The sequence below is a fragment of the Garra rufa genome, chromosome 20, assembly GCF_049309525.1.
Source record: "Garra rufa chromosome 20, GarRuf1.0, whole genome shotgun sequence".
Taxonomy (NCBI): Eukaryota; Metazoa; Chordata; class Actinopteri; order Cypriniformes; family Cyprinidae; genus Garra; species Garra rufa.
The window spans coordinates 11,772,936-11,800,445 of record NC_133380.1 but is presented as its reverse complement, the minus strand read 5'-3'; the positions used below and the strand labels follow the sequence as shown (position 1 = coordinate 11,800,445).

At 35.1% G+C, this 27,510-nt stretch overlaps 1 protein-coding gene across 1 annotated transcript in view; it reads right to left on the bottom strand.

Moving 5' to 3' along the window:
- Positions 1 to 27,510, bottom strand: part of pcdh17 (protocadherin 17) — an 85,549-nt gene that overhangs the window by 30,295 nt on the left and 27,744 nt on the right. The window contains exons 3-4 of the mRNA XM_073826327.1: positions 13,154 to 13,212; positions 12,843 to 13,015 (exon numbers count right to left, since the gene is read on the bottom strand). Of these exons, the coding sequence (XP_073682428.1) occupies positions 12,843 to 13,015; positions 13,154 to 13,212 (232 nt within the window). The remainder of the gene's footprint in view (positions 1 to 12,842; positions 13,016 to 13,153; positions 13,213 to 27,510) is intronic.

The following is a 27,510-nucleotide window of genomic DNA, read 5'->3' as shown; positions in this document are numbered from 1 at the left end:
ACTGATGAATCAGCCGAGATGTATCAAAAATAAATCAGAAGAGATTTGCTGACCCTTCAATTTGTCTACATTGTTAGTTGTGTTTTTTTCTTCTGACTGCAAATCAATTACATTATTGCGACATGTCTGTTATGACATGTCTGATGTGTGGTGACAGCTCTACCTCGAAAATAAAAAAAAAACAGATAGAAATCTTGTCAAACATGAAAAATACACCACCATCTAAAACTGTAAGATTTATGTGGTATTAATGCATATTTGAGTCACTTTAAAGGAAGACAATGACAGTGATTACTCTTACTGACAGTCGGCTTACGAAAGCATTGATGACAGAGCCGAGTCTATTCCTGTGAAACTCAAAAAAGCCCTTCTTCCAGAGTTTCTGCTATATAAACTTCAGTAAGATAAATTTTGGAGATTACAGACTTGTGCAAGAGTGAAATCCATACAGGACTGCTTTACAGAAATGAAAAGATCAATGCACGTTTACTGGGATTTAACCAAGTGGGATGCGGATCAAATTGTAAGTTTAGGGTTGAAGCTTAAGCAACACTATCTGATATCAATGTTAGTTCCTTCTGATTTTACAGGCATTTATGGTCAGTGTTGCTATTATTAACGAAAACTATTGAAATAGTTTTGATTAATTGAAATAAAGCTGAAATATACACTCTAAAAAAAGAGTTAATAACAACCCAGCGCTGGGTGAATTTTTGCAGTTGGGTTGTTTTGACTCAACTATTGCTTAAAAACAGCCACTTAAAATAAACCCAAAATAGGTTGGAAATTAACGTATGTAGTTGAAGTCAAAAGTTTACATACACCTTGCAGAATCTGCTAAATGTCAATTATTTTACCAAAATAAGAGGGATCATACAAAATGCATGTTATTTTTTATTTAGTACTGACCTAAATAAGACATTTTTACATAAAATTTGTTTAAATATAGTCCACAAGAAAAAATATCAGCTGAATTTATAAAAATGACCCTGTTCAAAAGTTTACATATGCTTGATTCTTAGTACTGTGTTGTTACCTGAAGTATCCACAGCTGTTTTTTTTTTTTTTTTTTGGTAATAGTTGTTTATGAGTCCCTTGTTTGTCCTGAAACAGTTTTTGCTTTTCTTCAGAAAAATCCTTCAGGTCTCACAAATTCTTTGGTTTTTCAGCATATTTGAACCCTTTCCAATAATGACTGTATGGTTTTTAGATCCATCTGAGGAACTCTCATGCAACTATTACAGAAGGTTCAAATGCTCACTGATGCTTTGGCAGGAAACATGATGCATTAAGAGCCAGGGGTGTAAACTTTTGAACAGAATGAAGATGTGTTTCCTTCTGAAGCATCAGTAAGCTTTTGAACCTTCTGTAATAGTTGTCAGTTGTCCTCAGTGTGAAAAGATGGATCTCAGAATTGTTAAAAGGGTTCAAATACACAAAAACAGCAGGCAGCGAGAAGTTTAACTGTTCAGGACAAACAAGGGACTCATGAACAACTATCACTAAACAACAACAACAACAAAAAAAACAGCTGTGGATCATTCAGGTAACAACACAGTATTAAGAATCAAGTGTATGTAAACTTTTGAACAGGGTCATTTTTATTAATTCTATTCTAAAACTATTTTTTTCTTGTGGACTATATGTAAACATCTTTTATGTATGATCTTTTTTGTATGATCCCTCTTATTTTGGTAAAATAATTAACATTTTGCACATTCTGCAAGGTGTATGAAAACTTTTGACTTCAACTGTAAATATTACAAGGAAACCTTAACTAAATGAACATTTTAAACATTAAAAAATAAATAAACTGAAATTAGAGTTGAAAGTACTTAAATTACATTTTTTTTTTTGTTTGTTTAAAAAAATCTGCATATGACATGGCAAATATAATTAAGCGAGTCAAGGTTAGCTAATATAATATTAATAAAATGTGAAAATGCACATTTTCTTCACAAGCCTATGCTTTAACTGACACATTTAAAGTGTATGTGTGTACTTCGGCTCTACCGTTTTAGAAAACAGGCTGATTTCTTACACGGCAGTCATTTACACACATCTTTCTTTATCTGTATTACACAGACCTGCTTTTCTTTGTAGAAAAGAGAGAATAAAACAGATGTGGAACTTAAGGAAAAGAGGTGAATGAAGCATTGTGAAAAGAACTGACAAGAAAGCTGAGAGTGCTCATACATTCCATTGAGAGCATGTATGAATAGCCTCGAAGTGTTGAGCCATTTCAAAACAGCGCACCGTCATCTAAACACGACTGCATTATATGCGCATAAAATATGAATGACAGGAAATGACCTTTTTTGAGGGAGAAAAAGAAGCAAAAAAAACATTCAAATCTGTCAATATGGATTCCACAAATGCCTGAGTGCCAGGATGAGGAGGTTACCTAGGCAACAAGTGGGAAAAGGGCATCAGTTAGAATGTCATTAATTAACTGATTTTGCTCCTTTGAAGTGGATGTGTTTAAGGATCACAAAGCGGGATATGCAGACAAAAATACATCAATCCTTTTAGGTATATTTTCAGAGTGCTTTATGTTTCTTGATGCATTTCCTACCTGAAGAAATATCATCTTAGCCCCTTTAATCACACACCAGGCAAACTATGCATGTATGCATATCCATCCTTTAGTGCCTTCAGTTTGAAACAGGTGCTGGAAACGTAATGCACAGTTCATAGCGACAACGAAATAAACGTCCTTGATCTTAATACGCATGAACGTTCAGTGCATGCTATTCTGAAGGAAAACGTAATACTCTCTATGCTTTTGAAAGCGACGTTTCTGCTAATGCAACCACAACCTGCGTAGGCGGGGGACAATAATGTAAATTAATAATATCATAGCTTAATGAGTCTAATCCAACCAAATCCCAAAGGACAGCATTATGCCCACTGGATATTTTCACACTAAAATTAAAACATTAGACAGGTTTGATATCAAACGTAAGAAGTCACGGCATTATTGACATCAAACTTAAAATTTTGAAAAAGTTATACGTGTTCAGTCTGTAAACACATAGGTGTTCCAGCACCTATTTCATTTACAAAGGCCCTACTGAATGAATCATGTATTGATGAATGAATCAGGTTGCTGGAAGAGAAGTTAAACAAGGCTTGTAGAATCAGGATTATAATCGATACGTCTGATCAGAGTGTGGCGCTCTGACGCGTTTTGGAGTCTTGCTGTAGCGTCTGTTGTTTCCCAGAGCTCTGGCTCTACCTGACTATTCAATTCAATTCTCTCCATTGCAGCGGCCACGGAGAATCAATCAGCCGTCGCTCTCAGGTAGTCTCAAAACTATAATGCGTGTGTGACCAAGCATCACAGCGCTTTGTTCCAATAGATAAAGTGGGTAAAAGAGATCCTGATTACTCTGCCAAAAAAAAAAAAAAAAGTAGAGGAAATGGGTGACTGGGTTTGTGTCTGGAGAAAGCTATCTTTTAGCATTCTCATTCATCTCGGTGGCAGTTGCTTGGCTTGCTAACATTCTTATTTGAGTGAATGTCATATAACTAATCACTCTGGAGCTGCACGTAAATCAGGTTGATGCTGATTGACCGATGGCACTGCTTCAAATTCTTCATTAGGGATTATCCTGTCATGTCAGATGAAGAAAAAATATGTGACCTTGGACCACAAAACCAGTCATAAGGTTAAATTTTACAAGACTGAGATGTATACATCACATGAAAGCTCAATAAATAAGTTTTCTATTGATGTATGGTTTGTTAGGATAGGACAATATTTGGCTGAGATACATCTATTTGAAAATCTGGAATCTGAGGGTGCAAAAAAAATCAGAATACTGAGAAAATCACCTTTAAAGTTGTCCAAATTAAGTTCTTAACAATGCATATTACTAATCAAAAATTACATTTTGATATATTTATAATAGGAATTTTACAAAAAATCTTCATGGAACCCTTTACTTAATTTCCTAATGATTTTTGGCATAAAAGAAAAATCAATAATTTTGACCCATACACTGTATTTTTGGCTATTGCTACAAACATACCCCAGCGACTTAAGACTGGTTTTGTGGTCCAGGGTCACATATAAACCCATTTCACATTATATATATATAATACGAAACAATATGTAAAATAACAGGGCTGGGTTTTGACACAAATTTCGTGATTTGATTCGATTCGGATTCACAAGCTTCCGATTTGGTTTGATTTCCGATTTTATTTAATTTAATATTAATTATTTTGGATATATATCAGGTATAGTGCATGCCAAATTTCTCAAGAAAAAAAAAAATCTCTCAACTTATGTTGTAAAATATATATATATATAAAAATACTTCAGCCAAGGCAACATTTCTCATTTCCTTTAAGTTTAAACTGAAATTCTACAAAAACTAATAAAAATGACAAAAACACAAAATTACCAAAATTACTACTAACTAAAATTAAAATAAAACAGAAAATCTGACATTAAAAGCTAAATCAAAATATTTCTAAAAACTAATAGTGTATCAATGATACTAAATACCATAATAAAAAATATCGAAAATAATAGGGCTGGGTTTTGACACAAATTTCATGATTTGATTCGATTCGGATTCACAAGCTTACGATTTGGTTTGAATTTCAATTTTATTTGATTCAATATTGATTCTCAAGAAAAAAAAAATCATGGGTATGTTTTTTCTGGGGTAAATGTAATGTTAAGTTACATACGTGCTTATATTGACATCTTTGTGCATTTGAAACAATGATAAAATGAATACATGAGAGCGGATACAGATTTCAGTAAGTTTCTTCTTTTTTTTTTTAACATTCCTTCAGATGTTTATTCATGTTTATTTCATGCCGAAACTGGTATTAAATCGGAGGAGATGACCAGTTTACGGAGGAACTGCAGCGATATGTCACTCCACATTATAGAGCATCAAAATGGCATTTATTGTTTGAATATTGTAATAAAATGGACAGAATTTAAAGTTTTAAAGACTTTTCATATCAAAAGTCACAAAGCAAGAAGCTTATTGCGGGATCTGCGCTACAATGTTTCATTCTAAACTAATTGATTCTTGGGATTTAAGAATCGATATCGTTTCATAAAAATATGAAATAAAATAAAATTAAATTGTCTATCCGTGATGCTACTGTAAAATAAAAAGCGCCTGCAAGGAGCTCCATGATCAAGCGTGACGAACTGCATGCTGCCGCGAGAAATAACGTGCATTCTTAATGGCCACTGTAAAATAACACTGAGCTGCACCAAGTAAACCAGACAAACCTGGGTCCACAGTGGTTCAGTTATTACAGTAATTTCTCTTTCTATTTCAGTTTCTTCCATTTTGCTCCTTCAGATGAATAATCTGAAGCATTACAGTGGAAAAGAGGTGAGACAATTTGATTATCGCGCTCCAATCAAACACAATTAAGGGAGGTCATCTAGAACACTTACACAGCAATCTAATGGGACCTTTTCACGCACGCACACGCACACATTATCGCAGGTACACATCTCGGCACTTCTCGGCGTATAATGGGTCGGTGTTCGCAACTCGTATACGTGCGTATTGGACCGTGTGATGCCAGCTGATGAACACATTCCAGGATTAGCCCTTGCTGCAGGCAAAACTTTACATCAATTAATCAACAATTAATACAAAAAATACTTTTCTGCTTAATTAATACACAGCTCCCAATTTAGAGAGCCTAATTAATCAATTTCACGCTAGCACACGGGCCAGCGACGAAAAGAATAGAGGGAGAAAAAGAGGTAAAGAGTGTGTATTAAATAATATAAATGCATTGTGCACACAAATATTGAGTAAAATAGTTTCTAAATAATTCATATAACAGCATCTCAACTTGTTGCCCTTGTTTCAGAACAGCAATCCCATTGGGAAAGTGCATATGATGCCTTAAAACATGTCTAGGTAGACAGCTTGCAAGGTTTTGGAACCAAGCTCATGTTTGTTCTAAGAACAACTTGGTTCTAATCCAATTAAGAGCAGAGAGAGCGAAAGAGCGAGAGGAACATGGCAGATAAAACTACCTCTTCTCTACAGGGATAAAAACATGACACTAGATCCATGAGGGACTTCAGTTCTATTCACAACGCGTATGTCTTTCCAGTTATGATTCCTATAAATGTGTTTGCGCTAGAGGGTGAGCATAATTAGAGTAGATAGTGTGTGAGAGAGAGAGGGGAAGATGAGTATTGTCTTCTACTACCCTCTGTTGTTTATGTCTGTGTGAACAGTGTCTGGTCTTCTTCTCTCTGAGGCTCCGTCCACACGAAGCCGGTGCGTTCCCTATCCGATCATTTTTTTTCCTCGTTCTAAAAAAAAAATTCCGTAAACACGAAACCACTGAAAACGGTGTAGTATATATGCCAGACCAGTGTGGGGTGCTGTAATTCTGCCATAGAGATACGCTATACACGGAGAAGAAGACTTTGAGCATGCGCATAACCTTGCACGCTGTATACGAACTAAGAAGAAGAAGACGAAGATGCGAACATTATCGCTTGTTGCTCATAACAGTTGCATAGAAGCAATAGATTTTGCTGTAATAAAGCTAGTATGCTTAGTAGCAACACGAACGCAATCATGTAGTCCGCCAATATTGTTGTTGCTGTTGTTGCTGCTGCGTGTGACGCAGCTGACACGTGATGTGATGACATCATCGTTTCACAAAATATACGTATTGGCTGTACACACGAAACCGCGAGGATGTCGTTTTCAGATTTATCCACTTTGGGACCCGGTTTAAAAAATTAGCGGATTCAGTCTCCTAAAACGCCGGATCCGTGTGGATGAAACGCCAATACGATAAAAAATGTATGCGTATACAGCGAAACGCGTCTCCGTGTGGACAGGCCCTGACTGACTTACAATTCAATACACAGCCCAAGGAAAGACCTCAAACACACACACACACACACACACACACACACTTACAGGGGCATAAAAAATTCACAACCTTGAAAACTAGCCAAGGTGGTGCATTGCCAAAAGGATTGAAAAGTTGCATGTGAATATATGGGATTGTCATACAGGAAACTAAAAAGACCAAAACTTCAACATGAAAGTCATCAAATGGGAAATATGTGAGGGAGATAATGGAAAAGCGAAAGAGATTATGATCTACTATCTTGTTCGGTTTCTCTTTTCATTCCCATCTTTGTATTTAATTTTGCCCTTATGAATACACAATTTGCCATCAGCAATAATAGTTGTTGGTACAGCAGATAGTTAATATTCCTGGCATGCTTGTGTATGTAGAAAAACATCTAGGGATTGGATTCACAATCAGGGGTACGCATACCCGAGGGGGTACTTAGAGTCAATATGAAATAGCGTTTAGTTCTGTAATGTGACATATTTTGGGACAAAACAGGATATTTCATGAGAAAAAAAAAAACGTAGGATGGGGCTGGCAATCTAAATGTCTGGTTATTGCCTAATGTTATTGACAGAGCTCTCCTCTTTTGGTGACATAATCCGAGAAAGTACTTTTTTTTTTTCTCCAAATCAGTGCAATTCTGAAGATTTCATAAGAATTAACCCCTAACCCAAAGCTTAAATTCAGATTGGCAGGATTGTTGTAATCCATGACTTTTTTGAAGTGTGAACTGAATACTTTAAGTCTGAACTTTCTTGACAGATGACTGCATGACTGCATGACTGAGACGATTGCTGAAATGAGCTGTGGGCCGGGTTTGTGATTAAGTGGTTTGGAGAAGAAAATACTGCAGAGAGCAAGCAACGAAGTAAACATTTTGATTAAAGACTATGAAATGGATAGATGGATGGATAGATGGATGAATGAATGGGTAAACAGTTTAAAAGTTAGGCAGATAGATAAACAGTTCAATATTTACATAGATTGATGGATAGTTCAGTAGCTGGGTAGATAAATGGATAGACAGTTATTTTCCATCTTAGAATAAGAACATCAGGGCCATAAAAAATTAAAGGGGACATTGGATGATACAATGATAAAAATCCATTCACTCTTTTTTTTATCCCCATGAAACCTAAATAGTCTCAGATATCAAGCCATTTTGATTTTTTCGAGCAGTATGATGTCATATGGCCTACAAAACCAGTCATAAGGGTTGATTTTTTTTTTAAATAAATAAGCTTTCCATTGATGTATGGGTTGTTAGGATAGGACAATATTTGGCTTAGATACAACTTTTTGAAAATCTGGAATCTGAGGGTGCAAAAAATCGAAATATTGAGAAAATCGCCTTTAAAGTTGTCCAAATAAGGTTCTTAGCAATGCATATTACTAATTAAAAATTAAGTTTTTATATATTTACAGTAGGACATTTACAAAATACACTCTTAAAAATAAAGGTGCTTTAAAGGTTCTTTACGGCGATGCCATAGAAGAACCTTTTTTGGTTCCACAAAGAATCATTCAGTCTTTAAAGTACCATCTCTTTCTTATCTTTTTAGGTTAGGTAAAGCCACAAAGAACCTTTTGTGAAACATCTTCCAATGTTAAAGGTTCTTTATGGAACCATTTAGACGAAAAAGATTCTTCTATGGCATCGTGAAGCACCTTTATTTTTAAGAGTGAGTGTATCTTCATGGAACATGATCTTACAATATGTGTTGTTGGTTGTTGCTACAAATACACCCATGCTAATAATGACCGATTTTGTGGTCCAGGGTTACATATGTTAACAAATTAGGATAATTAAAAAAAATAATAATTTAAAAGGAAACTACATAGTAATGCATTACTCTTAACATAATGTCAAATTTGTCAAAAAAAAGAAAAAAAAGAAAAGAAAAAGATATTGGGCCGAGGTTGATTTGTGCAGGAGATAGTTGGTAATAATCTATTCTTCACAATGTCAGGTTGCCGTGAGAACTGTCCAAACTTGTGAAAGACAAACAAGCTTAGGTGTCTCATTAAAGAGAGATGTAGCTATTTGGTAAATCTGTTTTTTCCACCCAAAGTATCGATTTTATTTAATGTTTAAAAGTGAATCATTTTAATAATGGATACTTTAATAACTTTAAAGTTATTATTTACACTAAATAATATCTAGTGTAATACAGGTCAAACCCAAGGAATGAAAGATGAAGGAGGATGATACAGTAGGGAAAAGCAGGCAGAAAAAGAGAAGTTTCTATTTCCTAAATAATGCATCAAACCCAAGCGGCTCTTTACAAACACACACAGACTCATATCCACTGACCATAAACCTGCTACCATAAACAGCTATAACACTCCACTGTTAAAGAGTCTTGCTATATCAAGCTGCATATGCAGTGAAACATACCGTTCACCCCACTCCAATGTTGTTATAGCCATCCAGCAACTGTAAAATATCCATTTCAATAGCTTTTAACACAGATTTAGGAGCTGGCTGTAGTGGAGACGGACTAATGTTGGAGGTGATAATGCTTACAAGAGGACACAGGGGATCTTTAGGCTAGCCTGGGCTTTCTCTAGACTGTCATGTGTCATCTCTGTGTGAGAGAGAGCTTAACGTGCGCCTGTCTGAGAGAAGATACGCCCAGGCCTGTGGAGTGATATTGGCAAAACAGACAGCCGTTCCCAGTTAACCGTCTCATAGAATGAATATTGATTTCAATACTCAATAGAAGAAAACATAGCGAGGAAAGAGAATAAAGCGAGTTTGGGCATCAAAAGTGAATGGTTTAAGAGAATAAGTTTACATACTATAGAGAAGAGTGAGAGTAGGCAGCATATTTCATTTAAAGAAAATTAGATTAAATAAGTTACAGTTTGTTTACTATGCCATACTTTTGTTTCTGCGTGTCCATGGGCCTCATTTATAAAGACTTGCGTAGAAACCATCCTTGATTTTATCTAAGAACTTTTCTGATTTGAACGTAAGAGCGATTCAGAGAAAACGAACGTACCACGAAATCCATGCATACGCCAGTCATTCGGTTATAAATCACAAATGATCGTGGAATTGTGTGCAGCTGAATGTTCCGCCGTCGAAACGCTCCTGCTTAATTAATTAACATATAAAATGAGCTCATTCCTAAAGCAAAAACTCTGTGACAATGGCAAGTAAAAAGGAGCGCAAGAAATCAAATTATAGTGAGGCTGAACTATCTGCAATACCAGGCATTACCACAAGGAAACGGTCGCACGCCAAGCTGGAATCTGACGTGGAGATAAGTACTTTTCCACGTCAAAGACGGTTTTTATAAATCTGTACTTTGACGTGGATTTGATCGTACGAACACTCTAAGATCAAATCAGTGCGTAAGAAAGTTTTATAAATGAGGCCCCATGTCTTATTGAATATAGATTATGCCTTTCCATGCAGAAAAACTGACTTTGCCATCATAAAATACTGAGTGACTTTCTAGTTAATTGGTGTTTTTTTACTCTGTTGGCAGAAAAAAAAAAAATCTAAGTCAATGGAGTTTCAGAGCAACGCACTAATGTTTACTTCCGGAATGAATCAGCGGTTTTGAACAAAATGATCCGGTTGTGTAAATGACTTAATGATTCGTGTATAAGACAGCCAGCTGTTTATTTCCTGAATGAATCATTGTTTTTGAACTAAATGATTCAGTGAGAAAGTGATTTACTATAGGGTCAGCCATTTCACACCTGAATCAATTATTGTTCAGGAACGAATCGATTGTGTTTGGGTAAATGATTCTCTAGATAGCCATTTTTTTTTTCTGCATGTAGTACTGTTTTTGAGCAAATCGTTTTGGTAGACAGTCAGTTGCTTTTTGCGTGTGAATGAATCAATGCTGTGAGCAAAACGATTCAGTTTGAATGAATGAATCAATGTTCAGCCATTTCATATCTGAATGAATTAATGTTCTGGAATGAATCGTTTGGGTGTGGGTAAATGATTTTCTAGATAGTCAGCCATTTTGTTCCTGAATGAATTACTGTTTTTGAGCAAATAAGTTTGGTTGAGTGAGCAATTCAATAATTTAACAATTAAGACAGTCAGCTGCTTTGTGCATGAACAAGTCAGTGTTTTTGCACAAATTAGGTCAGTGAATCAATGCTTTGAGTGAAATGATTCAGTTTGATAAGTGGTTTACTATACAGTCAGCCATTTCATACCTAAATGAATCAATGTTCTGGAATGAATCAACTGGATTTGGGTAAATGACTCTCTAGCCATTTTGCTCCTGAATGAATTACTGTTTTTGAGCAAATCAGTTTGGTTGAGTGAGCAATTCAATGATTTAACAATTCAGTCAGCTGCTTTGTTTGTAAATGAATCAGTGTTTTTGAACAAATTAGTTCAGTAATTGATTGACTCACTCATACAGTCGCTCGTCACAACCTACTAGGACCTATAGGCATAACATGCAGTAAGGGTTGGCAACAACTACTAATAAGGATAAAACACATGCTGAAATGACTATACACTGTCAGGTTTTCACTGTTTGTGGCATAGGTTATTATAAAGCTTGTTGGACATGCAACTATTGCAACTGTAACTCTTGTCTTTGTATGTAAGTGAGTCACACCGTTAAACTAGCTAATTTCAGCCATTCTCCAACCGTTCCCATGCACCATTAAATGACTACATTCTCAAAATATGAAACATATGGGCCTCTTTAATTGGCCAATTTCTCTTGCCAGTGCATTCAGCCTATTCCTGAATCCAAATGAAAACACACACACACATACACACACAAGCCAAATCAAGGCAGACAGGCTTGGCGTACTCGTCCGCTGCCTCGGCTCAGATAGCGGTAGATTCCCCTCTGTTCTATTGATTAATTGTGCCATTATATTTGATGTATTGCTTTCTGTGGCCCATTTATTCTCTTTCTTTCTCTCATGTTTTTTTTTTTCCTTCTATTTTTTTTCTCGGATTGCCATTTGAGGGATACAGCACCGGTGTAATAGTCTTCAACATGACCCAGCAGACCTGGGTATAGATGAATAAAACCAGCTTTACATGCTTCCTTCCTGAACAAGCGCAGTGGAAAGGGAGCATGGGACCGCTTTCTTATCAGAAGTTATTGTTCTACACATGTCACAAGTAATTTGTCCTACCAAGAGAGACCCAGAATAATTATTCATATTTAATCAGGTGGAGAATGTGACATGGCCTGCTGGATGATAAGTCATTTTCCATGTTCCATTATCAAAATTTTAAGGAAGCGCCTCCTAGCGCCTAACCAGCACTCACTAAATGGAACGGCTAGAGTGGTTTGGCTTATAAAATCATAATGGGCCTGCCTGCTTTGATAAACTGAGAACGTGGCTGGAATACAAGAGAGAGAGGGAGAGCAAGTGGAAGAGGGAGAAAATGAAAGATGGAGGAAAGAGGAAAATAGGGAGTCTAAAGGATGGAAGATGGTTTGAAAATCAAAAAAAGAGTAGGAGAAAAGGAGAGTGAGATGGCATGAAGATTCGTCTTCGGTAAGGTCAGCAAACAAATAACTGAGTGAAAGGATTGAAAGCTTAGTTTGAAAAAAGGATATAACATATATGTTATTATATCTTTTTAAATGTAATATGCATGTATTATAATAGTAAAATGTTTAAAAAAGAATAATTAAAATGGTTATGACTACAACGAATGGATTCTCAGTGCAACAGATTGCTAAAATTATGTTTGTTAAGATATGTCAAGGAGGCCTCCAGGGTGGAACAGGCCAAAAATCTGTAGTAGTTTCTACAAAACACTGGGACGCCAAAATGTACTGCATTTGTTGTACGTGGCAGATGGAGAGAGTAAAACAACGAACACTCAAGGAACGTCCAACAACGATGAGCGAATAGCGAAAAGAACAGCTGTGAGAAAGCACAGAGAGAGAGAAATAGACTCAGTCTTTGGTTCTTAATGAAGTTCCTGATGTTGAAGGACTCACCCTGCTCAAGTGGTTGAGGCTTGAGGCCAGTGGCCTTCATCTTGAGCGCTTCCTTAGCAGACATGTCACAGCAGGAGCCTTTATTAGTGTCCTGATCGCTGTCCGCTTGGTCGCTGTCCCCGTGCCCGCTGTCTCTGAGACTGGCTCGCTCCGGATCTTTGAACGTGGAGCTGCTACGAGTCAGAAAACCAAGGCGAAAACGATCAAACGGGTTACCAAGGGCATGGGTATTTAGTTCTTATCTTAAGAACATTTGTGTGCACAGGAGTTTAAGACAAATAAAGCTGAAAAAACTGTTAAATAGGCCTTACCTTTGAACAAACTGCTGCCTGTTACCCATGTAATTGGGCTCAGCAGGAAAATTGTCTGTCTGTGAAGGAAAAAGGAAAAGAGTTTACGTCTCACACAACACTGAAATGTGTCCTGGTGTGCAACAGAATCTCCTGGTGAAAGAGATTGATTAATTATTCATAAAAAGGGGGTGGGAGAGAGGGAGAAATGGAGGGGGGCTTTAATCCTTAGATTTGTGCATTTTAATTAGTCAAGGAAACATGCTAATTAAACATCCAAAACACTCAATTGCACATTTGTGAACTTAATGACCTGTTAGATACAAATAAGAGTGGAGGAGCAAGGCAGAAAATGAAATGAAGAGGAGGGAGTGTGTTGGTATAAGAAAATGAGAGGATGAGTTGTTAAAAGCTTTGCACACTCACCCACACAAGCACAACCTTCTTTATTCATCAGGGAACATCCCATTCACAACTGTTGTTCCTAATAGAAGTTAATTGTATTTACTTTAGACTGACGCTAACTGTAAAATAAATAAGCAGAATTACAGCCGTGCCATATGATCTTCATATTCACTATTTACTGCCTGCCCTACTGTCTAGTCTTAATGCTCATTAATGTCTCGTTGAGAGGTTATTTTATTGTGTTTTATTTATTTTAGACCTCATATTGCATATTTATGTTATTTATATTGCATATAGAGAGATAAGAGAGAGCAAAAGGTATATAGTTTCCTCTCTTTTATGTCACGGTTATGTTTTTGACCTTCTGAGTATCTTGACACTTCGCCAATATTGTATGGAAAAAAAAATCATGTCAATAAATAACTTTTTTTCTTAGTGAGAATCCAGTATCTTTATGGGGGATTCTCACAAATAAATATATATAAAAAAACAAAACTATTTTTTTTGGCCACTTATTTTTTTTTTTTAAGATCTTACAAGATTTTTCCCACATTGCGATATTATTATATGACAAATAACCACATTCTTAATATACTCTAAAAAATACTATTTTTATTCTCCATTTGCAATTCTTACTCTTCTCATAAAATATGCCTGTAAAACAAACATATAAAAAAATGTAAATAATTCTTAAACTAAAAATAATTTAATAAATAAGCCTGCATTTATTTGATCCAAAGTACAGCAAATTTACAATTTTAAAATATTTTTACTATTTAAAATAACTGATTTCTATTTTAATTTTTTTACGTAATTTATTCAGAAATCATTCTAATATGCTGATTTGCTGTCCAATAAACATGTATTATTATTATTAATAATAATAATAATATTTCAAACAGTTGAGTTCCTTTTTTGTCAGGATTCTTTGATGAATCGAAAGATCCAAAGATCACCATTTATCTTTTGTAACATTATTATTATTATTTATTTTTTTCTCTGTTTTTTTATTGTTTTTCTTTTTCTTTTTTTGCTTAAAAAATTATAAAAAATATATTTTTATTTAGCAAGGATGCTTTAAATTGATCAGAAGTGCTGCTAAACACATTCATAATGTTACAAAATATTTCTATTTCAAATAAATGCTGTTCTTCTGAACTTTCCATTCATTAAACCTGACAAAATTCTACTCAGCTGTTTTCAACATATTAATAATAAATGTTTTTTTGAGCAGCAAATCACAATATTTGAATGATTTCTGAAGGATAATGTGACTGGAGTAAAGATGCTAGAAAACCAGCTTTTAAGTCATAGGAATAAATTACATTTTAAAATATACTCAAATAGAAAACAGCTATTTTAAAGATTTCAAAATTATATAGTTTTTCCTGTACATTGGATCAAATAAATGCGGGCTTTTTTTTGACTTCTTCAAAAAAACATTAAAAATGTTTTGACTGGTGGTGTATATGTGTGTGCTATTTTGTGTGCTATCCAATTACAGTAAAAGCATTCAAATATGTATTACTTCTATTTAAATCATATTATATTGGAAGTCATTTTTAAATAATCATATACCATTATCTTGAGATTTTTGCCTGCTCTTACACGGTAGGCATATTTACTTCAGCTCAGAAGCCTTTGCATATCTGTCATCATTATATGAATAAAGAGAACGTCTCAGCATCTACCAATCAGTTCCGCTAAACTAAGACAGAGCTGAGTAATAAGAAACGCTTTATTGAGTAAACTTCACCGGTTTGTCATTCTCTCTTATATCCACTCCTCTCTCGCTCTCTCTTCATAAGTTGACGATGACCAAAAAAACGATACCCCCTCTCCTATGGGTTTCAATTACTCAACTCAATGTTACATCAACGTTGCCACAATGTGTTTGCGCACCAACTCAGAGTCAATACGGAGTGGAATGGAAGAGAATCCGGACTCAGCTGTGGTCCAGACAATATTGACATGGCTAAACGCGAGAGTGAGAGAGACTAATGCACTGCTTCATTTCTCCTCTCTCTCTCTCTACACCATCATAAAACCTCTCAGACATCTTGATGGTACAGTAATGCAGTGCAGAAACGTTCTTTATTACTAACATACGCTTTTATGCCTGACATTACCACATGTACTCTGTATATAAAAGTATCATCGCACCTGTTGCTTCAAAGACATTGAAACATGCGACCAGGAAAACAGATCTGGGTCTTTTAGATAAAAAAAGCAAACTGATATAATAATCAAAGTATGAGAATGTTTATCTTTTCAATTTTCCTTTTCGCTTCTGAAACCTATAAAACAATATCTGAAGATTTGCAGGATAAAGAAATTTCCTTCAACGCACCGTTGGACTTCAAAAGGAGATACGTATGCGACGGCTGATGAAACGAGACGCTAAAGTCACAGCAGGAGGGGATTGTGGGATTGTGTGAAAGGTCACGTAGGCCTCCCCTTACCCTCGTGACCTTTATGAAGCTTTGTTGAGACTCTATCGCTCTACGGAGCGCGTCTTTCAACCCCAGCCGCAGATAAAAAGAGCAGATGCACAAGGAGAATCAAAGGCTAAATCAGCGATTGGAACGCTTTACAGCTAAAGTAATAATTGCCATGAGTCTTTTGAAAATTCAAGGTGAACTCAGACTCATTTTGACTTCTGTAACTATTTTCTAAAGGGGGAAAAAAGCATGTTTTGCTTTAGCACAAGGATCAGGAAACGAGTAAACCATTTGCTTAGCATTGATGTATGCAGCATTTCAAGGTAAATAAAAGAGCAAATTTAGTAATACTCAACTAGCGCTACATCCAATTTCCCAGAATGTGAAAATTAGGTACTAAAAAAACACCATTTACTAATAGCATAAGGTGCCAGAATGCAAGAAGACGGTTCATTTTGATAGCAGCGCCTGCATGCCCTTGGCAGCGACAGGAATCACAGGAATACGACCTCCATACGTCTACATTTTAAAAGGTTGATAAGAGCACTTTCTGGGGAAGTGTTTTACAACATCCTGCCTGTATGCAAACTGCCCCTGGAGAGAACGTCTGAGCGAGAGAGCGAGGAGGATAGTGCCGGTCTAAATCGAGATTCATGAGGCTTTTCTGAGATTACGCAAGCTGTGTCCGCTGGCCGTGGCGGCACTGGGTCATGCGTGACTCCACGCAGCCTGCTTATTTATCTTTTCTTCGCATACCATGTGTCTTTAGTAAAAACTTCATTGGACGCATCCAACTTGCAAATCAGGAAAAAACAAAGCACAATCTCGCAGGCTGGCAGCCAAAGTCGCCTGTTCGTTCCAACGGTGTTTGCTGAGAGCCGCTATAAATAAGTGCTTTGTATCAACAACTAAAAAGCTAATAAAAAGTACATTACAGCAGTACGGATCACGCATTCTCGTGCCAATTAGCACACAGTCATTTTTTACAACTCTGGGTCCTGGCTTTAATGAGACGCAGCATCAGGTAGCCATCGGGTGACTTTTATAAATAATGCTGCGCTGCGTTTCTGCTGTTTTCATATCCAGTCCAGCTGTTACATGCTACAGGCTAGCAGACAGCTAATGACCTACACTGCTTATTGGTGTTACTAAACTTTCGTCTGTTTTAATTGAGTGTTTAACTCCTAATTGAGGGCACTGGACCGTCATCTGTGGTACTGCATCAATTGAGTATTAACAACACACTTAGCTTCCATCTGCATGTTTTCATCTGGTGCCATTAGCAAAAATGCTTAGTGCTTTAGACTTTCCATGACTGGTTTCTTGATTTTTCTTTGTTCTGAGTGATTTGGCTGTTTTAGAACTTCCTTTATGCTGTAAACTTCAGCAAAGACTTTCCTATCACTATGAAATATGGCATTATAAAAAAAATTAAACAAAGTAAAAAAAAAAAAAAATATATATATATATAAATATATAAATATATATATATATATATATATATATATATATATGTGAAAAATATAAACATGTGTGTGTGTGTGTGTGTGTGTGTGTAAAACATGTATAAATACTAACAAAATACTAATACTTATGTCCTGTCACTACAAAATAAGCTATTAGAAATAATAATAAAAAATATTTACACCCCTAACACACCTAAACTAATTAAACGTTTACAAATAAAGTAAAAAATATTCTTACAATTAAGAAAAATATATATTTAAAATTTAATACAAAATGTACAATATTTTTTTAATGAATACATGTAATAAATTGTATTATATAAATTGTATAATTAATGAAATATAATTGTATTTTATCACTTTATTTTCATAATATAATATAACATAATATAATATAAAATATTATAATATAATATAAAATAATATAATATAATATACTATAATATAATAATTACTTTATATGATTCACACATTTTAATACATTTATAAATGTATTACTTTCATAATTTATAAATACCAACAAAATACTAATACTTATCATGTCCTGTTAATAAAACAGTTACAAAGTAAAAAAGTCTTAAAAAATAAATAAATAAATAAATAAATAAATAAAAATAATATATATATATTTAATAAATGTAATAAAATGTATATATATATATATATATATATATATATATATATATATATATATATATAATGAAATTTAATTGTATTTAATTGTATTTCATCATACATTTTATCTTCATAACATAATATAGTAATATAATTCGATATAATATAATATAATATAATATAATATATAATAACATAATGTAATATAAAAATACTTTATAATTTACATATATATTTTTATACATTTATAAATGTATTACTTTATATAATTTAGAAATACTAATAAAATATTAACACTTATGTCCTGTCACTACAAAATTGGAATTAGAAACAATAATTTAAAAAAAGATTAACACCTCTAACACACACCTAAAAATAAATAATAAAAATAATATTAAAATTGTAAAAAACAAATAAAAATAAAAAATAAAATATTCTTAAAATTAAGAAAAATGTATGAAATTAATATTTATTCACATTTATATGTATATCGTATATTTCACCTCAAAATATAATAGTTATATAGCTACTTTATAAAATTTATAAATAAATTGTATAAGAATCAATCTGTATGCTCCCCAAAGAAGTTTTGTACTTTTGAACATAAACTTTAAATTCCCCGAACAACAGCTAAGCAAACTCCCGCTCACAAACACACAATTGTCATCACAAGCCGTAAAAACTTTCCTTAAGCTCCCAGTCCAAAGAGAAGCAACAGAACGAGAGGGAATCAGTATGTGTAAGGGAGTGTGTGGGAGACAAACAGACTCTCTCAAGAGATAGGCAGAAAATGGCCCATCTATTTCAGTGAATCCTCAGTACCCTCTCTGGAGTGTTTTCACGGTGTCCAGCCAGATGCCTCCTTTCAATAGAGACAAATGAACAAAAGACAAGCAAACCTGTGTATGTGCATAAGCGTGTTTACAGGACAAACACAGAGGGAAATATAGAGGCACGGTAAGTGAAAGGTACTGAGGTGGGGGGGAAGATGCCATGGGGGAAAGGAAAGGATGCTTATGCAGCATAGATGCCCATCTGCCTTTCGAACGTCATTGGAGCTCTCCAGCTTGTGAAATGCATCTGGGTTTTCCGGCGTGCCAGATATGTGCCCTCTGCTGTCTGACAACACAAACACGACTCGGAGAAGAGCATGTGTGTGCATTACGAAGAAAAATTGCCCAGTTTCACCTTGTAAGTCTGCCAAGTGGACAAATACATACAGTTTTCTGACAAACTGTTCACTCTGTGAACAGTAATAGCATACATGTAGTCTTGTCATATACACGCAAACACTCATTTGTGTACAATTACCATTTGATGGACAAGTTAAAAGTTTACACCGAACCAATGCAATGTAAAACTAAGGCTGTTTGGACTTTGAAAATGGTATTTTAGGTATTATAGTTAAAAATAATTTAAAATAAAATAAAATAATGTTAAATTAAAGTACATTTTAAATTAAAATACATTTTAAAATATTCTTGGAATTCTACAACTTTATTTTTATTTATTTATTTATTATTATTATTTATTTTTTTTGCAACATGAATGCCAGTACTATAATGATTACTAGCAGTAGCTGTTGCGATTTTGTGCTACATTAAAATTAAATTAAATTAAATTAAATTAATAAAATTAAATAAAAATGTAAATAATTAAATGCTACATTAAATTACATTTGAAGTTAAATTAAATTTAAACAATTCTTGGAATGCAATTTTTAATTTTCAAAATATTACTACTTTAATCTCAATGGTATGGCTTTATTTTTGTATGAGGCATATTATCATAAGAAGATTGTTTAAATATTATTATATTATTGTATTATTTTTATAATTATTTATTTTATGACTGGAATTCTACAATTATTATTTATTTATTTTTATTTTTACATTTGCAACATCAATGACAGTAATAGCTGTAGCATTTTTGTGCAATATTAAAATAATAAAATACAATTTTAATTAAAAACAATTCTTGGAATACTACTATTTTTTTTTATTTTTTTTACATTTGCAACATCAGTGACAGTACTACAATGAATGCAAGTGGTAGCTGCAACGTTTTTGTGCAACATTAAAATATATATCAATTTTTTTTTTACTAATTCTTGAAATATTACTACTTTTGATTTTATTTTTTGCAACATTAATGACAGTAGTACAATGAACAACATTAAAATAAATAAAGAAATAAAATAATGAAATGCTACATCAAATTACATTTTAAATTAAATAAAAATAATTGTTGCCAATTATTTTTTAATTTATATGATATAATATAAATATAATATAAAAAATATAAATGATTTTATTTTTATTATTACATTATTTTATTTTATGACATGGCACTAAATTGCTTATACTGTAAATTATCAACTTAACAGATTCATATTTTGTTGAATGCTGTTAATTGAAACAAGCAGCTGTTAAAAATGTATTAAACTAAAATAAAATGAAATATAAAAAAAGTTCTACAACTTATTCTCATTATTTAGAGTTTATTCTCAAAACAATATTATGTTAATCTCATAACGATATGACTTTATGAGAATATAATAAAAAAAATAATAATATTTTTTCACTGTTTTATTCATATTTTGTGGTGTCGTATTAACCACCAAAAATTTTATTCGGAGAGAAGCAGCTATGAGAAATGCATTACTCTTTGGTAAATGTGACCAAAAGCATGGAAAGATGCAAATGAACCTCAAATATGGCTCACTTTCATAATTTAGATTTATTCGCACAAACTGCGTACCGTACTGGAGTCCATATTAACTGTACCCCAGAAGAAAACTTTTCACAGCAACTAAACAAACTAAACTCCGACTGCAAACAGACTCGGGTCCAATAGCTCCCTAATTGAGTGTAAAACAGCCATCTGACATGACGGGCTATTGAGAATCAAAGGTTTCAAGGGCAAACAGGGATTTTTTTGCATCTGTTTGTTTGGCTGTTTGAACACCAGGCCCCTGGGTGAAATAGCATTTGCGAAATGTACACAATAAAGCTTCATAAACAAAGAGCGATCAATGTTTACAACTACATAACAAACAAGACCAGGACAAGTTGCCCCTGTGCGTGCCCAGCCGAATCAAATGAATAAGAGAATAATCGGACTCTCGAGCGACGTATTCATTATAGGGAGAGAGACAAAGAATGGCCTACTCAATGGCACGAGCATTGATTAGGTCATTTCTCTAGTGCATTACCAAGTGATCAAATTCAATTAGCCGGTCATGTGTTTTCCTGTGGTTACTGAGCCTATCAATCGTCTGGCCTTAACAAACCAAATGCCATCACCGCTCATTTCCTGCTCCCAGCCCCAGACCCCCAGTTAAAAGTTTTGAAAAATTAATTGCTTCCTTTGAAATTAACGCCACATGACTCTAGACGTTTGTGGTCAGAGTTATATTCATCCAGATTAATTACAGGGAGCCCAACAGACACCGCAGGTCATCCGTTTTTATCTAAGCCAGGATTTGACAGGAACCTTTTAAATGTAATAGCCACGACACACCGCTTTCTGTTGTTTAAGAGTTTAAGCGCCGCTGATGTGCACAGACACTTGATAAATCGCCATTAATCTGCGTACGTCCCAAATGTCCGCGTAAGATGCTACTTCTGAGTGATATCATTGTCCTAAAATGATTTCAGACTGGAGCACAATGACTATTGTCACTTTTACAAGTCTCTTTATGTGTTTCGTTTGGCTAGAATACAAAAAAAAAAAAAAAAAAAAAAAAGCTTTTTATTTACTCACCCTAATGTCTTTTTTCAAACCTGTATGACTTCTGTGGAACACAAAAGAAGATATTTTGGAGACTGTTTCACAATGAAAGTCAATGGGGTCCAAACAACACTGATGTTTATTGTGTAAAGATATGACTTAAAATATCATCTTTCGTGTTTCACAAAGGAAAGAAAGTCAGTAAAAGAGAGTAAAAACTGACATGCCTGCATTTTAAACAGTTTTTTATCCATACAATGAACGTCAGTGGGGTCCAAACAACACTGACGTTTATTGTGTAAAGAAATTACTCAAAATATCATCTTTTGTGTTTCACAAAGGAAAGAAAGTCAGTAAAAGAGAGCAAAAACTGACATGCCTGCATTAATTGTTTCAACTGTTTTTTATCTGTACAATGAAAGTCAATGGGGTCCAAACAACACTGATGTTTATTGTGTAAAGATATGACTTAAAATATCATCTTTCGTGTTTCACAAAGGAAAGAAAGTCAGTAAAAGAGAGTAAAAACTGACATGCCTGCATTAATTGTTTAAACTGTTTTTTATCCATACAATGAAAGTCAATGGGGTCCAAACAACACTGACGTTTATTGTGTAAAGAAATTACTCAAAATATCATCTTTTGTGTTTCACAAAGGAAAGAAAGTCAGTAAAAGAGAGTAAAAACTGACATGCCTGCATTTTAAACAGTTTTTTATCCATACAATGAACGTCAGTGGGGTCCAAACAACACTGACGTTTATTGTGTAAAGAAATTACTCAAAATATCATCTTTTGTGTTTCACAAAGGAAAGAAAGTCAGTAAAAGAGAGCAAAAACTGACATGCCTGCATTAATTGTTTCAACTGTTTTTTATCTGTACAATGAAAGTCAATGGGGTCCAAACAACACTGACGTTTATTGTGTAAAAATGTGACTTAAAATATCATCTTTCGTGTTTCACAAAGGAAAGAAAGTCAGTAAAAGAGTAAAAACTGACATGCCTGCATTAATTGTTTCAACTGTTTTTTATCTGTACAATGAAAGTCAATGGGGTCCAAACAACACTGGTGTTTGTGTGGAAAACATGACTCAAAATATCATCTTCCATATTTCCCAAAGGAAAGAAAGTCAAACAGGTTGGGAATGACATGAGCATGAAAGTAAAATCAGACATATTTGTAACTTAATCGCATTGAAAATTGTGTTTTAATGGCCGTCTGCATTTCAGTAAGAACTACTGGATGAATTCATGTCAGTTAATTAATATTCATAAGCTAAGACTAAATGCTATTTTAATGCTTGAATAAAAGCACTGGCCAAATTAGGCTAAAAACGCAGATCTGCATTACATTTTTTACATGTCTGTTCTTTTGTGTCTTGAATACGTGAAATCCTTTCTGAGAGCAATTACTGCGATTTTCAATTCCAGTGCTCGTCGTAACTACAGATCAAGCGATCTGAGCCACAAAGGAAGCCCTTATGCATATTTAAGCCACAGTGTATCTCAGTGGCAATAACCGCATCTAGTCACCACTTCTTTTCACAAATCCCGATTTCAAAAATGAAGAGAGGGAGATTACAGTAATCCCGGGTGGGATTATAAGCGCTTCAGGGCAGTCCTGCTTCTATCTCCCAACCGCCTGTGTCCGGCAGACACGGCTGCAGTCAGTGGCAACTGTCATACAGACCAGATAAGACCCAATTTTCTCTTTGGAAAAAGCAGAGCATAATCCCATAACTAAGTATGTTAACAAAAAAAGATGGCGGCTGTCCTTTTCTGGTATGAGTACAGCGCAAAAAAATGATCATTCGCATTTCTCAGGTTTGTTGAATGCGAAAAAGCAAAAGGCTTTCTGACATTCAGCTCGTCCTTACAGCTCTGGTCGTAGTTCTTAAAACAAGCGAAGTGGAAAATACATTTCTTAAGATCATTATGATATATAAAAAGGCTTTTACAGTGTAATTTTTCATGCTCAGATCCTCTACGACACTTCAGACACCACGGCGAGACCTGAGGCAGACGGTCAAGGATAGAGGGACAGAGTGAGAACGAGAGCTTGAGAGAGAGAGAGAGAGAAGTAGCTTGGCTTTCCAGTTAAGCACATTAGAGGTGTGATACAAGGGATAACCTCTCTGAGTTGAAACTTGGTGGATGGTTTAGTCATTTCGAGGCTTTAGGGAGCAAGACTTGTGAAAGAGAGAGCAAAAGGCTTGAGGGTCGTTTCTAGGAAATGGGTGTCTTTTCCACATGGATATATATATATATATATCGGGGGCAATATAATACAAAATATAATATTATATAAATCACTAGATTTTATACAGAAACACTGTCCAATAGTGACACCAGCGGGTAAAGTTACAGCAGGAGTCCGCATCTGAGCTCAATGAGTTTTAACAGACCCCCTAAAGCATGTCTAGGTGGGGGGTACACTCTTAAAAATAAAGGTGCTTTAAAGGTCCCATATTGTACACATTTCTGGAGGTTTATTTTATTTGTTGATGTCCTTAAGAATATATATTTGCGGTATAAGTGCCAAAATCCATCTCAATATATTTTTACAGCTCCTTTTTTAGGAGCTCTGTCAAAAACAGGTCGATTTTGGCCCATCTAATTAATATTCATGAGCCTCTCTTCTGATTGGCCTGTTGTTTTCTGAGTGACGCACAACCAGGCCAATCACAGGTAACTACGGTCATGTATGCTGTAAGCGTAAGCGATCTCAGAGCAATAGAGAGAGCTGATACTCAACATGATATTTCAGAATGATCATTAATGTTTTTTCTTTTTCAAACACCGAATGCAGTAAGCTACATAACTGTTGCTTTAGTAAAGCCCCTTTCACAATGCGCGCTGATTCTGGAAAATTACGGGAACTGTGTGAACCAAAGCCAGAACCTAAAGGCAGTGTTGTAGTAATGATGCACGTTATCAAGCGACTCTTCACAACGAAAAATAACGTTACGTGCAAAGTGGAATGAAGCAGCGATCATCAGGCAGAGCCAGCTCCTCACTATCAGCGCTGAAGCACAGTTTGTTCAGGTTAGCACGCACAGATTCCGGAAAACAAACTGTGAATGAACCAAATTAAACAATTCCGGAACAAATCGTGGGACACATTATCCGTGTATTTACCGGAATCGCTGTGTGAAAGAGGCTGAAGTTGACGTGCCACTGGTCTCTTATATTAACGTTGTTCTGAAGCCTGTGTAATGATCGTAGCTTGACATCTATCGACTGAACAGGGTTTTCTCCACTTGTTTTCGTGTTGTTGTTGCTCAATGGAATGGATGCGTTGTTGTCTGGGGGTTTGACAAAAGGAGGGTGGGACGTTGGTTTGTGACTGAAGGCGGTGACTTGAGTCGATCGGACGTCACATCGTTACGGAAGTCACAGCTGCTCGTGAAAATGAACAGCTACTTTAAGCAGGCTGTGTGCAGTTTACTGTGGATTGACTGTTTTGAAACTCATATGGTAGTTAGATAGCCCCTAGACCTTAGTTATCATGAAAAAAGCCAGGAAATTTTGATTTTGACAATATGGGACCTTTAAAAGTTTCTCCACAGCAATGCCAAAAAAAGAACCATTTTTGGTTCCACAAAGAACCATTCAGTCAAAGGTTCTTTAAAGAACCAACTCTTTCTTAACTTTTTATAATCTGAAGAACCTTCTTTTACCACAAAGAACGTTTTGTGAAACAGAAAGGTTCTTCAGATGTTAAAGGTTCTTTATGGAACCATTTAGACAAAAAAAAAAACGTTCTTCTATGGCATCGTGAAGCACCTTTATTTTTAAGAGTGTAATTGAGAATTTATGAAGCAAAGTCATGTGAGAGAAGGCGATGTGATTGGATATGACTGATTATGATGAGCTATGATTGGTTCATATGATAAATCCCACCTCTTGTGTTTGTGCGCATTTCACGTTTCAGTCTGAATGAACAATATAATGGCGTTAATGGAAGACTAAAAAAGTAAGTAAACAACTCACACTTTGTTATGTCAAAATAAACTTGAAATGGCCTGAAAACATAATCTGTAGGAGTTTTTAGTGAGTAATCAGCTTTTAAAATTTAAAGATCAAAGTAAATCTCTGTGTCTGTGATTATTTATATTTGTATGTACTGAGCTTTGATGACTGATGATCTGTAAAATTAAAAAATAGTTGAAAGTTAACTATTAAAAAGATTAGCTGAACATAGTGTATAAAATGTATGTAAATATATTTCACACCACATATACATATATACACACACACACACACACACACATATATATATATATATATATATATATATATATATATATATATATGGACACAAATGGCAAACATTGATTCTTGGAAGGGCAAAGCAAAGAAAACTGAGGGAAAGCGAGCAACAGATGGAGATAAAGAATCTGACTCCTTCCATCAAAGAAGGTAAAATATGTAAGGAGGAAAAAAAAACCCTTTTTAAAGCTAATTTGTTCAAAGATGTGCACCTCTTGTTCCTGTATTATTCCCTTTCAAGTAGTGAGCCCTGCAGTTCGGCCAAAATGTGCCCCACGATTTCACCGACAGCTTAACAACCTCACTTCCCACGTTGCACTGCATGTTTTACTTGTGCAGAAATCTCCCACATAATTTGATTTCGTTGGGATGAAGTGTGTGGGACTAATTAGAATTTCAAAAAGTTACATGGAAGAGAACCCCGGATGAGACGGTTAGCATCAAACAGCGTGACAGTTAATCCTTATCTGAACCCTGCAGTTTGTTTGGAAAAAAGCTTAGCTGTTTCTAAAAACGCAAACGTGATATTGTAAGAGATAAATTAAGTATCATCCACAAATGGACTGCACACTAATTAAGAGGTTTTGGGTGTATGACGCCAAATTTAGAGTGTGTTTCTCGAGCGGAAGGGTGTTAAAAGTTTCCGCTGGCAGCTTTGAGGTACTGCTTTGGAAATGTCAAGCACACTTCTGCTTCAGTGAATGTGAAGACAAACAAACACATGTGCAATCTGCTCACTCTCATTGGATAAGGTCACCCGTTGGGTTCACGGCTGGAGCAGTGCCGTCAGGGGTCGGTCAGAGTGCAGGGTGTTTCGAATCGGCACGGCTCCATGCTGAGGATACAGAGCTACGGCACATGTCTCTCTGTTACGAAATGCAGCGGCGTGTAATTGATTTGTTAATCGTCCGAGGTCGCTCCTGAAAGCCCAGAGCCTCACACAAAAGACTCCTGCATTCCTCCTGATTCTCCTCTACTGATGGTCCAGACCTCCCTAAGGACACCTCGCAGAAGGGCATAAAGCTATTAGAGCACTTCAAAAACAAACAATCTCAAACACATGCCAAAGATCTGGTCCACTGCGGCCCCTTATATTCATAAACATCGAAACATTAAAACCAACAAAACGCTGTGCTTTGCAAACTCTCCATGGCTGTTGATCAATGGTTCTTACTTGTTTTGAAGTGTTTGGTTTCTAGTCCAAACAATATATATATATATATATATATATATATATATATATATATATATATATATATATTGTGGCGGGAGTCCCGAGGAACAATCAGCGTCGCCCTGGCAACTCATCAGGAACACCTGCAACTGCTCAACACGGACCAATCGATCACGGCGAGATCTCCTTTATAAACGAGCCCCAAAGGACAGAAGGGTGAGAAGCTTCTCCAAAGAGCTAAAACGCTTACCGTCTCTCTCTATCGTTCCTTTC